The following is a 13,654-nucleotide window of genomic DNA, read 5'->3' on the forward strand; positions in this document are numbered from 1 at the left end:
ATAATAAAAAATATTTATTTATTAATTTATTTTATTATTAGCTTATTTATTTAATCTATAATTTATTCTGTATGGGTCTGTAGCTGGAAAAGAGCAAAAGGGCAACCAACAGAAAATTGAAAGTATTAGAGGCAGAACAGAAACAGACAGGAAACAGGCTGCGGTTTGTGAGTTCACGGTTAATTTCCTGGTCATTTTTCACACGTAACGCCTCAACATCACATGGAAACACAGACACACAGTCCGTCAGCGCTAGTATTTAACTCTCATCACGTGAGATGAGCAACAAACTTAATGTTTTACTCTACACCAATAGAAGAGAGCAGCATTAGCAGCATTACTGGAGATTTGAGTTTAAGAAAGTCATTTGAGGAACTGCTGAGAGTATCGTGCTGATTTTCTGAACTCAACCCATGAATAAATGAAGTTCCTGCTGACAGTTTATGTGTTTCTGCTGATGGGTAAGTGCTCAAAGATAGTACAAGTGTTTATTGTATATAAATATGGCTTATTTTGGCAGTGAATATGAGTAAAGCTGTGTGCTGATGTGTGTGTGTGTGTGTGTGTGTGTGTGCAGATTTATAGTGATTTTTTAATGTTTAATATTTAATATGTTTATTTTATTGTCTTATATTGTTTTCTTGCTGAAGTTTATTAAAATGTGTTATGTTCACAAGTTTTTCTTCAAATGTGACATTTTCTTGGATTGAAATATACAGTACAAAGGTAAAATATATTTTAAATGTTTATATATATATCAATAGAAGAGAGCAGCATTAGCAGCATTACTGGAGATTTGAGTTTAAGAAAGTCATTTGAGGAACTGCTGAGAGTATCGTGCTGATTTTCTGAACTCAACCCATGAATAAATGAAGTTCCTGCTGACAGTTTATGTGTTTCTGCTGATGGGTAAGTGCTCAAAGATAGTACAAGTGTTTATTGTATATAAATATGGCTTATTTTGGCAGTGAATATGAGTAAAGCTGTGTGCTGATGTGTGTGTGTGTGTGTGTGTGTGTGTGCGTGCAGTGGGCAGTTCAATGTGTGCGGACATTACAGTGAGAGGAACAGAGGGAGGACAAGTGACTATTAAGTGTGCTTACGCTAATGGATATGAAAACTCTTACAAATACTTCTACAAAGGAATTTACAAAGATAGTAATATTATACTAAACTCTTATGGAGGAGAGTCATCAGTGTTTGATGGCAGATTCTCACTGCGTGATGATCATCAGATGAGCACATTTACGGTGACCATCAGAAACCTGAGGATGGCAGATGCTGGACCGTACGGCTGTAGAGCTGGATGGGGAGAATATAAACAAATCCAGCTGAATGTGGTCAGAGGTGATTGATATTCAGTACTGAACAACAGTCTGTTTCATCCACTATGTTCACGTTTCATACTCTAGTTAATAGTTGTTTTATTAATGTATTTGTTTGATTTAAACAATGTGAGCTTGTTTCTCAGCTCCACAGAAAACAAGACTGGTCCAGATCTCAACCAGCACTATTCGCCCGTATACAAACACCAGCACTGACCACACCGGCACAGGTTCCTGAACACACACAATCACTGACTTCAGCCTCAGACACCTTTATGCACATGCATTCTTGTAAAACTACTGCTAATGTGAAGTCACTGTGTTTACATACACAATTTCAGTCATAATTTCAATCAAAGCATTAATAATTAGCCTGATTCTCCTGAGCCTCAGTACACATTGTAATGCTGCATTCATGATAGTAGTGCAATTACCGTAATTAATATTTTTCAACTAGTTCTGACTAGACAGTTCATGTCTCAAACTTGCACAAACTTTAGAAGTTTCATCAACACCTCAACATCTGTAAAAAATAAACCAATATGGCAGGTGGCCTCAAATGTCAAATAACTGAATGTTTGATATGTCATTTTATTACAACCAGTGCTTCCTGCAGCCATTTCTTGGTTCTACAACTTATGAGACTGCATGTGAAGGGCTCAGAGTAAAATCATTTCGTAATTAAATAATTTCAACATGAGCGCAGCATTTATTTACATGGGTTTTCCATGATGTCTTAACATTTGCATTCATGCATCTGACAGACACTTTTATCCAAAGTATCAGTTCATTTTTAATTGTGAGCAGCACGTTCGCATTTCACTTTTTTTTTTTTCTCTGTGCCAGTGACTCCTCAGACACAAAGTGAAACGACAAAATCAATGACAGGAAATACTGCAGCTCAACTCGATCAGCCAAATGCTGGTAAGCACACAAACTACACTACCCACAATGCAACTGTCCCCTATTTGAATATGTAATATATATTGGAGAAAAGCGATTGGTTTGAACATTTGTGGAGTCACATTTGAACTCTTGTGGCTCACGATAAACATGATAAAAGTGAAGCACACATCAGATTTCATGCGGTTACCCTGATTTCACATCAGCCGCAGACAGAAGCGCTTTCCTCTGAAGAGTCAAGGTTTACCGTTGCGGTTTCACTTTGGTTACACAATACAATGATACATTTCCAATATTATATAATACAGATCTGGCTTCTGTCGCCGGCGGTCTGGGTTCAGTTCTGCTGGTTCTGGTTCTGTGTTCTGGAACGTTCCTCATCCTGAAAAAGAGGAAAAGGAAATCTGGGACAGGTAACCATTTATGTGTGATTATAAAGTCCTTTTTTAGTATTTGATTTGATTTGATTTTGTCTTTTCTCTCTTTTCATGCTCCATTCAGCTTTATTTCAGCAAAATGTGCCGCACAACACGGAGGTGGGTGATCAAATCTTTACCTGTAGAGGTTCAGAAATACATGTTACATTACTGTTTATTGATGAGCAGTGAATACCACCATCAAACGAGTAAATATTCTTGTGTATGTTGTTTTTAGGCTGACCGTATGTATGAGGAGATTCTAAACAGTGATGTTGTTGCTGCAACATCTTCGTCCAATCAGACGCCTGCATCACATCTCAACACCCGCCCACAAGTCTCTACTGTTTATGCCACAGTAACCAATCAGAAGCCTGATTCAAATCCCCATCACACCCATTCGACCAATCAGGTGACGGATACAGACTGTGATTATTATGCCATTATTAAGTCTCCTGAACCAACAACAGACAACAGAATAGAACTGATCTACGCAACAGCGACACATCCGCTAAACATCAAGACAAATGACGGCCCGATATATTCAGCGATCAATCATAAATAAAAAAGACTGTCAAAACATCTTCCACAGACATTTGCACTGATGTTACAAGACGTGAAAAAAAAAAAAAACTGGTACAAGCTGCATATTTTTAATGAATCAATTTTTTGACACACGTTTTTATGAGTATTTTGTAAACTGCATAATGTTACTAACAAGAAAAGTTACTAAAAAAAATAATGTGAACTGAAGTATTCTTTGTATTCAGTACACCTCATCTACAGTTCAATAAACCCGGCGGGCACCTTGATATCAATTTGACGTCAAATATTAGTCAAGACTTGATCAAGATGCTGTAACATCCTTTTAAATTCAGTTTGGACGGAATTTTCTTCCAGTGGTGATTGGGTGAAAATAGGAAGTTAATCCACACTGAAATTAGTTTAATGTATACCTAGATAGCACAGGTACGTCTGCAAGATGTCTGTTAAAGATCGCTTCATCTGGAAAGCATCTGCTGTGCACAAAACATCTGATAGACGTCTTTAAGATGTCCATTTTACATACACTCTAAATCATAAACATCTTAAAGACATCTTCTAAACGTCTATTTAACATCTGATAGGAAACGTCCTATAGACGTATTGCAGATGAGCAAACACTCTAAAAAATACATCTTGCAGACGTCAAATAGACGTCTCTGTGATGTATGTGTGCTGTCAGGGTATGTAGCCCAATATGTCTGACGTTCAATTTACATTAAATCAATGTCATGTCAAGTTTTTGACGTCAGTTTGATTTGCATATTTGACCAGTTTTTTTTACGTCAGTTTTGATGTCTTTTCAACATCAAAAGCCCACTGGGAAGCCAAGTGTAAATTATTATTTTGTTTACCCTAAGCATGCTGTTTGGAGAGCTGTGCTAAATCACGCCCTCTACAGGTTGGTATCATACTGGTTTCAAATGAGTGAGTAAATGATGACAGAATTGTCATTTTGGGTGGATTTCTACCATTAATATATTATAATCTATTAGTACTTGGAGATTGGTGATTCCCAATCAGGCTTATGTGGAAATATTTTGATGTAAAAAAAACAAACAAAAAAACAAACCTTAAAATATAATAATAATAATAGTAATAGGAGAAAATATGTAACATAAATAAATGTGCATTTAGTGTGACCTTAATTATAATTGTACCTGATATTCAGAATAATTAAAAAAATATATACTGAAAAAAAAAAAGATTAAAGAAAGAATGACACAGGATGCCCAATTTTATTAGGCCACAGATACATTTGTAGTGGTTTGTTTCAGGCATAGTTGTATACAAACTGTACTAGTCCCCAATGACAACTAAGTAGGCTAATCAAATCAAGCTATTAAAAATAAAGCCCAACAAATAAAATATATAAAAAGCTAAACACACTAAAGAGTAAAAACTATATTAGGTAAGATAGGTTATTAGCGTATTGATTGTTTTGCTGTGTGCCTGTAACCAATCAAGAAAAACAGCTTACAGACGATTTATCATATTACACAAACTGCATTGTTTTGGCACTGTTGCAGTTAATGCTAATTAATGTGTAACATTGACACTTCATTACCGGTTCAAAATAATCCATTAAACAAGTAGTGATTTGAGGAGCGTGCACTAATATTTTCAGTTCCATTCGTTTGCGCTTTGTTTCAAGGACACGCCCACAACAGAGGAAGTAATTACTATTCACGTAAACTCCATCCACGGGAACAGTTTTTCACAGGAACCGAATAGGGCCTATTACACAACACCGGTGTCTCTGTGAACATGTCATGTAGAGCTGGATGAGGTAAGAGAGACAGAAAGGGGAAGGAAATGATGGTGCTGCATTAGTTCTCTCAGAGCGGAAGAGAAAGACTGTAACGGTTGTCACACAGAATTTGGACTCGTATTTAAGTAAAATGTTCAGCATGTGTGTCGTTCTGCTCGTCTGGTCCAGCATCTGTACAGGTGAGTTTAAGACTCAGGGCTTTTGTGCAGAGTTTGACATGTTCCCTTGTTGTTACCCTGTTATTACATGACCTTCAGTCTCAAATGGATGATACTTGTAAATTATTGTTTTGGTCTGATAATATCTCTTGCTCACACATAATAGCTCTGTATAAAGATGTTTCTGTTTTCAGTTGTTGCAGGTGCTCGTATAGTCACAGGACACAGAGGAGGGAGAGCAGACATCAGATGCACATATGAATCTGGATATAAATCAAATCCAAAGTATTTGTGTAAAGGCGGGTGTATCTTTGGAAGCAGAAACATCATGGTTAAATCAGGATCTCCAGCTAAAGACCAGAGATTCTCTCTGACTGACGACACGACGGCCAGAGTTTTCACCGTCACCATCACTGATCTGAGAACAGAGGATGAAGGACAATACTGGTGTGGAGTGGAGAGGACTTTACCTGATGACTATTCAGAGATTTTGTTGCTCGTTAAACAGGGTAAGCAATTAATTGTATTAGATGGTAATAAAAAATGTGAGTGACCAAGTCATTAAATCTTGTAAGTTATTAACTGTTGAGTTGATTGTGTGTTTAGACTTTAGTGTATTCAGTATAAAATACATCAAGTCAGAGATTTCATGAAAGGTTATATGAATTTTAAATGAAAATCAGTGTGAATTCATCTGAATAAATGACTTTAAGTTGATCTTTCCTCTCATCCATCAGTTAAAAAGACCACTGAGGTTTCAACTATCAGTCCTTTTTCAACCACACCGTCATATTTCAGCACAACAGAACCAAATCCACAATCCACCATCATCACAGATCAGCACAAATCAACAGGTCAGTTCATCTGTCTGTCACTCTATATGACTCTTAGTTATTGAATATTTGAATATCGTGCTTCTAGATGTACTTGAATACATTTATTAGATGATTGCTTTTAGATTAAATGTGTTCAATGTCTTACTGTACATACAGTGTCTGAGATCTACATCTGTGTTGAAGACTGTAGGTTCAGTCCCCTTGTTGTTATATTCTGCTTTAATTTGCTTTGGATAAGAAAGTGTCTTCAATAGAAATTATAAATTGAAAATGTTCATATTCATAAAATTATAGGAGGGGTTTGTGTGTGTACATGTAGTGCTTCGTTTGTATGTGTTCATGTTCTTACCGCGTGAGCAGCACACTCACATTTCACTGGTGTTTTTCTCTTGGTGTCATTGACTCATCAAAAAGAGAGTGAAACAACAAGAACAGGAAATACTACAGTTTAACTCGATCAGCCAAACACTAGTGAGCACATAGACTACACTACCCATGATGCACTGGTGCCCTCACTGATTACATAGAACATGGGCGTCGAACCATTGTATGTGGGACAAGACCACTTCTTAAGACCAATGATACTGGACCCACTCACTTTCACCGTCTCTAATTGAGCGCATATGTTTGTCCACTTTTCAGAGCGCCCTCAGTCAAACCCATTCCACTTGATGAATGCCCTAATAAATTAAACTCCATTTTGCGATTTAGCTACAGCCTTGACTTCCACACTGCTGCTTCCTCAAATCCATTCCGCTTGGCTCATTCAGAGTCTATATAAATTAAACTCCATTCCGTGTTTTCACTGCTCGCATCTGCTGCAAGCTAAACAAAGTATCTTAGCATCTCTGCAAGGTGGGTCTGGCTGTGTGCTGTGCTCACATACTGTCAGTAAACAAGCTGCTATCTAACTGAATGTTCATCATTTGTTCGCCTGTTGCCTTTAAAGGCATCATGTAGTCTTTGTTGCAGCATTGAATTACAGTTACACTATGTTGTTATAACGCTGATAGTTATCTGACGTTTTTCAAAACAACTTACTAGACTTTTGTTGCTCTGTTAATTTTTGGGAAACCTTGCCAGGTATGTGGCACCTGTTTTAGGCTATAAAAGCCATTGTTTAATTAAAAGGCACCAGAATACAGGGAATGGCATCTACTCCAGTAACATTTTTTTTTCTGGGGGAGGACCCATCCACATTTTTTTTTTTTTTTTGCCTCTGACAGCCATGCAATAGAATAAGATATTCTGGAGAAAAGCGATTGGTTTGAACATTTGTGGAGTCACATTTGAACTCTTGAACATTTGAACATGATAAAAGTTCACACATTAGATTTCATGCGGTTACCCTGCTTTCACATCAGCCGTAGACAGAAGCGCTGTCCTCTGAAGAGTCGAGGTTTACCGTTGCGGTTTCACTTTGGTTACACAATACAATGATACATTTCCAATATTATATAATACAGATCTGGCTTTTGTCGCCGGCGGTCTGGGTTCGGTTCTGCTGGTTCTGGTTCTGTGTTCGGGAACGTTCCTCATCCTGAAAAAGAGGAAAAGGAAATCTGGGACAGGTAACAGTTTATGTGTGATTATAAAGTCCTTTTGTACTATTTGATTTGATTTGACTTTGTCTTTTCTCTCTTTTCATGCTCCGTTCAGCTTTATTTCAGCAAAATGTGCCGCACAACATGGAGGTGGGTGATCAAATCTTTACCTGTAGAGGTTCAGAAATGATTGTTCATTGATGAACATTCAGTATTATATATATAAATGAGTACATTTTTGATGTCTATGTTGTTTTTCAGAGTGTCCACATGGATGAGATTGCAAAAAGTGACCCTGGACCCTCTGATGTCATCGCTGCAGCATCTTCGTCCAATCAGACGCCTGCATCACATCTCAACACCCGCCCACAAGTCTCTACTGTTTATGCCACAGTAACCAATCAGAAGCCCGATTCAAATCCCCATCACACCCACTCGACCAATCAGGTGACGGATACAGACTGGGATTATTATGCCAATATTAAGTCTCCTGAACCAACAACAGACAACAGGACAGAAGTGATCTACGCAACAGCGACACATCCACAAAACATCACACCACATCCTCAAAATGTCAAGACAAACGAGAGTATGATATATTCAGTGATAAAACATGAATAAAAAGGACTGTCAAAATTTGTTCAAGTAAAAAAAAAAAAAAAGGTTTTGACACATTTCTGTACATAACAGAGTGTAACTAACGTGTATAATGTATAAAGTTAATAGGGTAAACTGTAATGTTACTAAACATGGAAAAGTTAAATAAATGCAAAAATGAAAGAATTATGTGAACTTCAATTTTCTTTGTAATTAGTACACCTCATCTATTGTTAAATGAAGCCAATATAAAGGTAAATTACTGTCCTCTTTAGCCTGTTTAGCTTAGTTCCTCTCCTCTAGCTGATGTGATGTGAGTCAGGGTTGCCAGATCTGACTCAAAATGTGTAACTTTCATCCCTAAAATAGATATTTTTCAGTCAAGGCTATGCATTACACACAATTTCTAACTAGAGAACTACTGTATAGTTTAGTATTAATCATAAAAACGGCCTGATTTCATAAAGGAGCTTCCTACCACTTTTCCCTTCCTCACAAACATCCCCTTAACCTGTCTCATCATCTAGCACAGTTTTATCACGGGTAGAATATTAAATGTGTAAAATATTTCAATAGCATAATTTCTGTCAGATATAATTTATGTATTATGTAAAAACCCACACCAACATTTTAAAAGTAGCCCAGTTCTGTGTAATAACTGGGGACTTGGCAACCCTGCTCTGACTGCATTGCACACTTTACAGGTGACGTGAAACACTGAACTGAGCTTCAACATGCTCCTGTCACTCTGATATTAAATCTCCATCCAAAATGACTCAGTTTGACTGAAATCACCTGCAAACTGTACGGTCTTGTTCAGTTGAATTATGCTCTTCTAGGCCGGTTACAAAGCCTAAACTATATAAAAAATTATGACTTAAAATCTATTTCCATCTAACAAACACTCATATGTTATGAATCTGTTTAGATTAGTAATGTAAACAGAGTGTGTGCTGTTTTTCAGAGTCAATAATGTGCTCTCTGAAGATGTCCTGAAGAGCTGATGTGGTCAGAGATACAGGAAGGGGAAGGAAATGTTCAATATAGTTGCAGACGCAGCATGCTTTTTCACTCAGTACGGAAGAGAAAGGCCGTAACGCTTGCAGACGCAGAATTTTTGTCTTATATTTAAGCAAAACGCATGTAAACTGTCCAGCATGTGTGTCGTTCTGCTCGTCTTTTCCAGCATCTGTACAGGTGAGTTTGAGACTCTGGGGGATTTTGTACAGAAAATTATGATTTTATATTATTATATTAGTCTGGTCTGATAATATCTCTTGCTCACACATAACAGCTCTGTATAATGATATTTCTGTTTTCAGTTGTTGCAGGTGCTTCAGTTACAGTCATAGGACACAGAGGAGAGAGAGCAGACATCAGATGCACATATGAATCTGGATATGAATCAAATCCAAAGTATTTGTGTAAAGGCGAGTGTAAATTTGGAAGCAGAAACATCATTGTTAAATCAGGATCTCCAGCTAAAGACCAGAGATTCTCTCTGAGTGACGACACGACGGCCAGAGTTTTCACCGTCACCATCACTAATCTGAGAACACAGGATGAAGGACAATACTGGTGTGGAGTGGACAGGACTTTAACTGATGACTATTCAGAGATTTTGTTGCTGGTTAAACAGGGTAAGTGATTCATCTTATTAGCTGTTTTAAAAATTACCTGCATGTAAACAAGCCGAGAGTGACCAGTTAGCTATTAAATCTTAAAGTTGTTTGCTTCGATTTGAATGTGTTGAGTATAAAATACAGCAATAAGCCACTAGTGTGTCTGTGCATTACAGTTATTTTACCACAGTCAAGGGATTTTATTCACACAAAACAAAACAGTACTAAAAAAAAGATTAAATGGATGATACTGTGCATTTTTAAATTAACTGTATGGTCTGTCGGTCAGAATAACTGATATTGATCTTTCCTGTCACCTTATAGATAATAAGACCACTGCGATTTCAACCACCAGCCCTTTTACAGCAACACCGTCATATTTCAGCACAGCAGAAACAAATCCACAATCCAGCAGCATCACAGAAATCACAGAAAGAAAAGAAACAATCACAGATCAGCACAACTCCTCAGCAGGTCAGGTCATCTGTCTGTCGCTCTGCATGCTTATTTCTTGAATATTTTAATGAGATGCATCTATATAAGTTTAAGTACGGGATAATGTACATCCAGCCGGTTGTTATCTCAGAATAAACCCCGACAGGGTAATCAGGACTGTATTGTTATTGTTGTACTATATTGACTGTCTTGTATCAGCCTGAAGGGGTTTATTCTGAGATAACAACCGGCTGGATGTACATTATCCCGCTTATTACACGGCTAAAAAGATTTGTTTTTACCATATATGTTGAAATTAATGCTGAAGTCTTCCATTGTAACACGCGGTGGTTAAGTGTTTTCAGTCACAAGATGGCGCCAGACAGTCAACGATAGCGGAGTGACTCGTTAAGCATATAAGTAGTACCGGTCAAGATAACTCGTAGTACCCGGATGAGCGGTGTGGTATTCAATTTGGCAGCTGTTATCTGGGAATAACATACCGCTGGATGGCGCGATTGACCAATCAGAATCAAGTATTCCACAGAGCCGTGTAATAAAGGACATTAAATGTGTGTAACAGGTGATGTCTTGCACACAGGCTCTGTCATCTACATCTCTGTTGGGTTAGTCATTGTGCTGGTCATCTTCCTCATGGCGCTGACAGTGTTGTGTAGGAAGAGAAGCAAGAAATCACCAAGAGTTACTCAATCTGAACTTCCACAACAAGGTCAGATTTAGAATCTAAACACACACACACACACTCTCTCTCTCTCTCTCTCACACACACACACACACTCACACACATACACACGTTCACGTGCAGTAGGTGTCTAAACAGGGATTTTCCATACACTTCTATTGCTTTTTATACTGCTAGTTATAAATAATACACTAAATCCTAACAGAAAACATTCAGCATTTTTATAGTTTAAAAATAAATATTTTAATAACTTAACTGTTTTATTAACTTTATTTTTCAACCCGATCTCATAAGAAAACTATATTTCACAAGGTGGCGATTTCAAATGAATTCGTACAATTTGACTTGTATGAAAACATGCAACTTTTAGAAGAAAAAAAAAAAAAAAAACGTAAACCTAAATATAACCATCAGCAGAGAATAAGAAGTTTGTATTGAGAAATGGAGAAGTATGAATGAGATTTATACGAATTATCCACTTATTCACCAAAACATTAAATAGATATGAACTTTCATAAGAGTGTGTTGTTATTTTTATGTATCGTTTTTACAAATTAGGACATTGAGATGTCCCAAAATAGGGCGTTTTATCAGGTTTATCTAACTTCAGGAACACAAATCACCAAACTATGACTGAGTACAAACTCTCTCACACACACACACACACACACACATTTCTCAAGAAACTAAATGTCACTTTCTAATATTGAATGTAATGTTAATTCTCCTCATGTTTTGACAGTCTCCGTTGTGCTTCTTCCTTTGAATGAAAACACTGCAGAGGTGAGTGATGATGATGATATATATTTATGAGCTGCCTAAAACACAAGTGTTTGGAAGATAACATGAGTTATTTTGCAGGACATTGACTTTAACGACCACAAATATGAGGAAATAATCAAGCTGCAGCACAAGAACAAAGACATCACAACTGTCTACACGACAGCAGATAGACTAGATGATCCAATGATCTACTCTACAGCAGATAAACCAGAAGTTTCAACTATCTACTCAACAGCAGATAAACCAGACGATTCAATAATCTACTCAACAGTAGATTGACCAGATGATCCAATGATCTACTCAACAGCAGATAAACCAGACGTTTCAACTATCTACTCAACAGCAGATAAACCAGACGATTCAATGATCTACTCGACAGCAGATAAACCAGACGATTCAATGATCTACTCGACAGCAGATTGACCAGATGATCCAACCGCATGATGATTTTACTGACTGCGTCTCAGAGCAGCTTCATGGAATGGAAGCTGATCCAACAATGCATCAGTGACAGGACTAAAAAAAAATCTGATTTTAAGAAGAAATTTTGGATAAAGAAATCCCAGATTTAAAGAAGACATTTTGGATAAAATAAACCAAGATTTTAAGAAAACATTTTGGAAAAATCAGGGCTTAATTGAGGAATCATGTCCTTATCTGCTTGACTTTGTGGAACAGATGTAGATTTTGTATTTTTTTGTAGATTTGTTGTAAAGTTAATGAATTAATTCATTGTCTATTGTATAAACCAGAGGATTCAATGATCTACTCGACAGCAGATAAACCAGACGATTCAATGATCTACTCAACAGCAGATAAACCAGATGATCCAATGATCTACTCAACAGTAGATTGACCAGATGATCCAACCGCATGATGATTTTACTGACTGCGTCTCAGAGCAGCTTCATGGAATGGAAGCTGATCCAACAATGCATCAGTGACAGGACTAAAAAAAAATCTGATTTTAAGAAGAAATTTTGGATAAAGAAATCCCAGATTTAAAGAAGACATTTTGGATAAAATAAACCAAGATTTTAAGAAAACATTTTGGAAAAATCAGGGCTTAATTGAGGAATCATGTCCTTATCTGCTTGACTTTGTGGAACAGATGTAGATTTTGTATTTTTTTGTAGATTTGTTGTAAAGTTAATGAATTAATTCATTGTCTATTGTATTTTTTGTTGCACAGTGAGCAGTGACCCAAGTTGTATGTTATATTATGCTCATTACTGATGTTATGTGTGCATTATTTGATTGTTTATGTGAAATGCAGGCAGTGGCTCATCTTATCACATCGGTTTATGGACAGATGACTTCATATACAACATAACTTCACTTCTGCTTTAGCTGTTATTGGCTAATGATAAATTGCTGGTGTGTTTCCTCATTTGTATGTATGTCTTTTCAGGTAAATGTGACTGCTTAAAGAATAAATGTACTCTGATCTATTACTTAAACATGAACAGAATGATGTGTGTTTTAAAGTGTGAGTGTGTTTTCTGTGGTTTTGTCAGAACTGAATTAATCCATGTATGGGGATGTGGAAATCAAGGGTTTTCTCTAAACACAGAAGATGGGAAGTAAAGTGAAATTGTGAGAAGTGTGAAGACTTCACACTTCATGATACTATGAAGGTTTTTTTTTGTTTTTCATTCAAAGGCCGCGAGTGTAACAAAGAGGAAGTCATGATGCATTACAGATAACAGTCTCACTGGATGCTCACAGTGTGCAAACCATGCTGCACAAAATCTTTATATGTCAACACTTCTGTGCTTTGCTTTCTTCTGTTCAGCTTGTTCTTATTTTGTTAATGCATTTTTTTTTTTTTTTTGAGACCTGTGCCTCTGTTTCTCTCTGTTTCAGTCTAACTTGTACCAGTGACACATGCAGTGGCAGAAGACAAAGTAAGAGGAAGTCTGCATCTTATCACATTCATGATTCACACACTGCCAGGAACCACCTCAAACACACACACCGAGAGCTTCAGACCCCTGTAGAACCGAATCTACTAACAA

At 37.0% G+C, this 13,654-nt stretch overlaps 2 protein-coding genes across 2 annotated transcripts; both read left to right on the top strand.

Moving 5' to 3' along the window:
- Nucleotides 1-5,045: 5,045 nt before the first annotated feature.
- On the top strand, nucleotides 5,046-8,226 carry LOC107732224 (CMRF35-like molecule 1). The gene is made up of 6 exons (XM_016543504.1): nucleotides 5,046-5,137; nucleotides 5,311-5,625; nucleotides 5,854-5,970; nucleotides 7,419-7,523; nucleotides 7,612-7,646; nucleotides 7,758-8,226. The coding sequence occupies exons 1-6, from the start codon at nucleotides 5,089-5,091 to the stop codon at nucleotides 8,115-8,117; spliced, it is 981 nt and encodes a 326-aa protein (XP_016398990.1). The 5' UTR covers nucleotides 5,046-5,088; the 3' UTR covers nucleotides 8,118-8,226.
- Nucleotides 8,227-9,250: 1,024 nt separating this feature from the next.
- Nucleotides 9,251-12,563, top strand: LOC107732211 (CMRF35-like molecule 3). Its single transcript, XM_016543491.1, has 7 exons — nucleotides 9,251-9,290; nucleotides 9,425-9,733; nucleotides 10,040-10,189; nucleotides 10,734-10,880; nucleotides 11,596-11,636; nucleotides 11,715-11,849; nucleotides 12,391-12,563. The coding sequence occupies exons 1-7, from the start codon at nucleotides 9,251-9,253 to the stop codon at nucleotides 12,490-12,492; spliced, it is 924 nt and encodes a 307-aa protein (XP_016398977.1). The 3' UTR covers nucleotides 12,493-12,563.
- Nucleotides 12,564-13,654: the final 1,091 nt, after the last annotated feature.

The sequence above is a fragment of the Sinocyclocheilus rhinocerous genome, unplaced genomic scaffold, assembly GCF_001515625.1.
Source record: "Sinocyclocheilus rhinocerous isolate Xijiao unplaced genomic scaffold, SAMN03320098_v1.1 scaffold3416, whole genome shotgun sequence".
Classification (NCBI taxonomy): Eukaryota; Metazoa; Chordata; class Actinopteri; order Cypriniformes; family Cyprinidae; genus Sinocyclocheilus; species Sinocyclocheilus rhinocerous.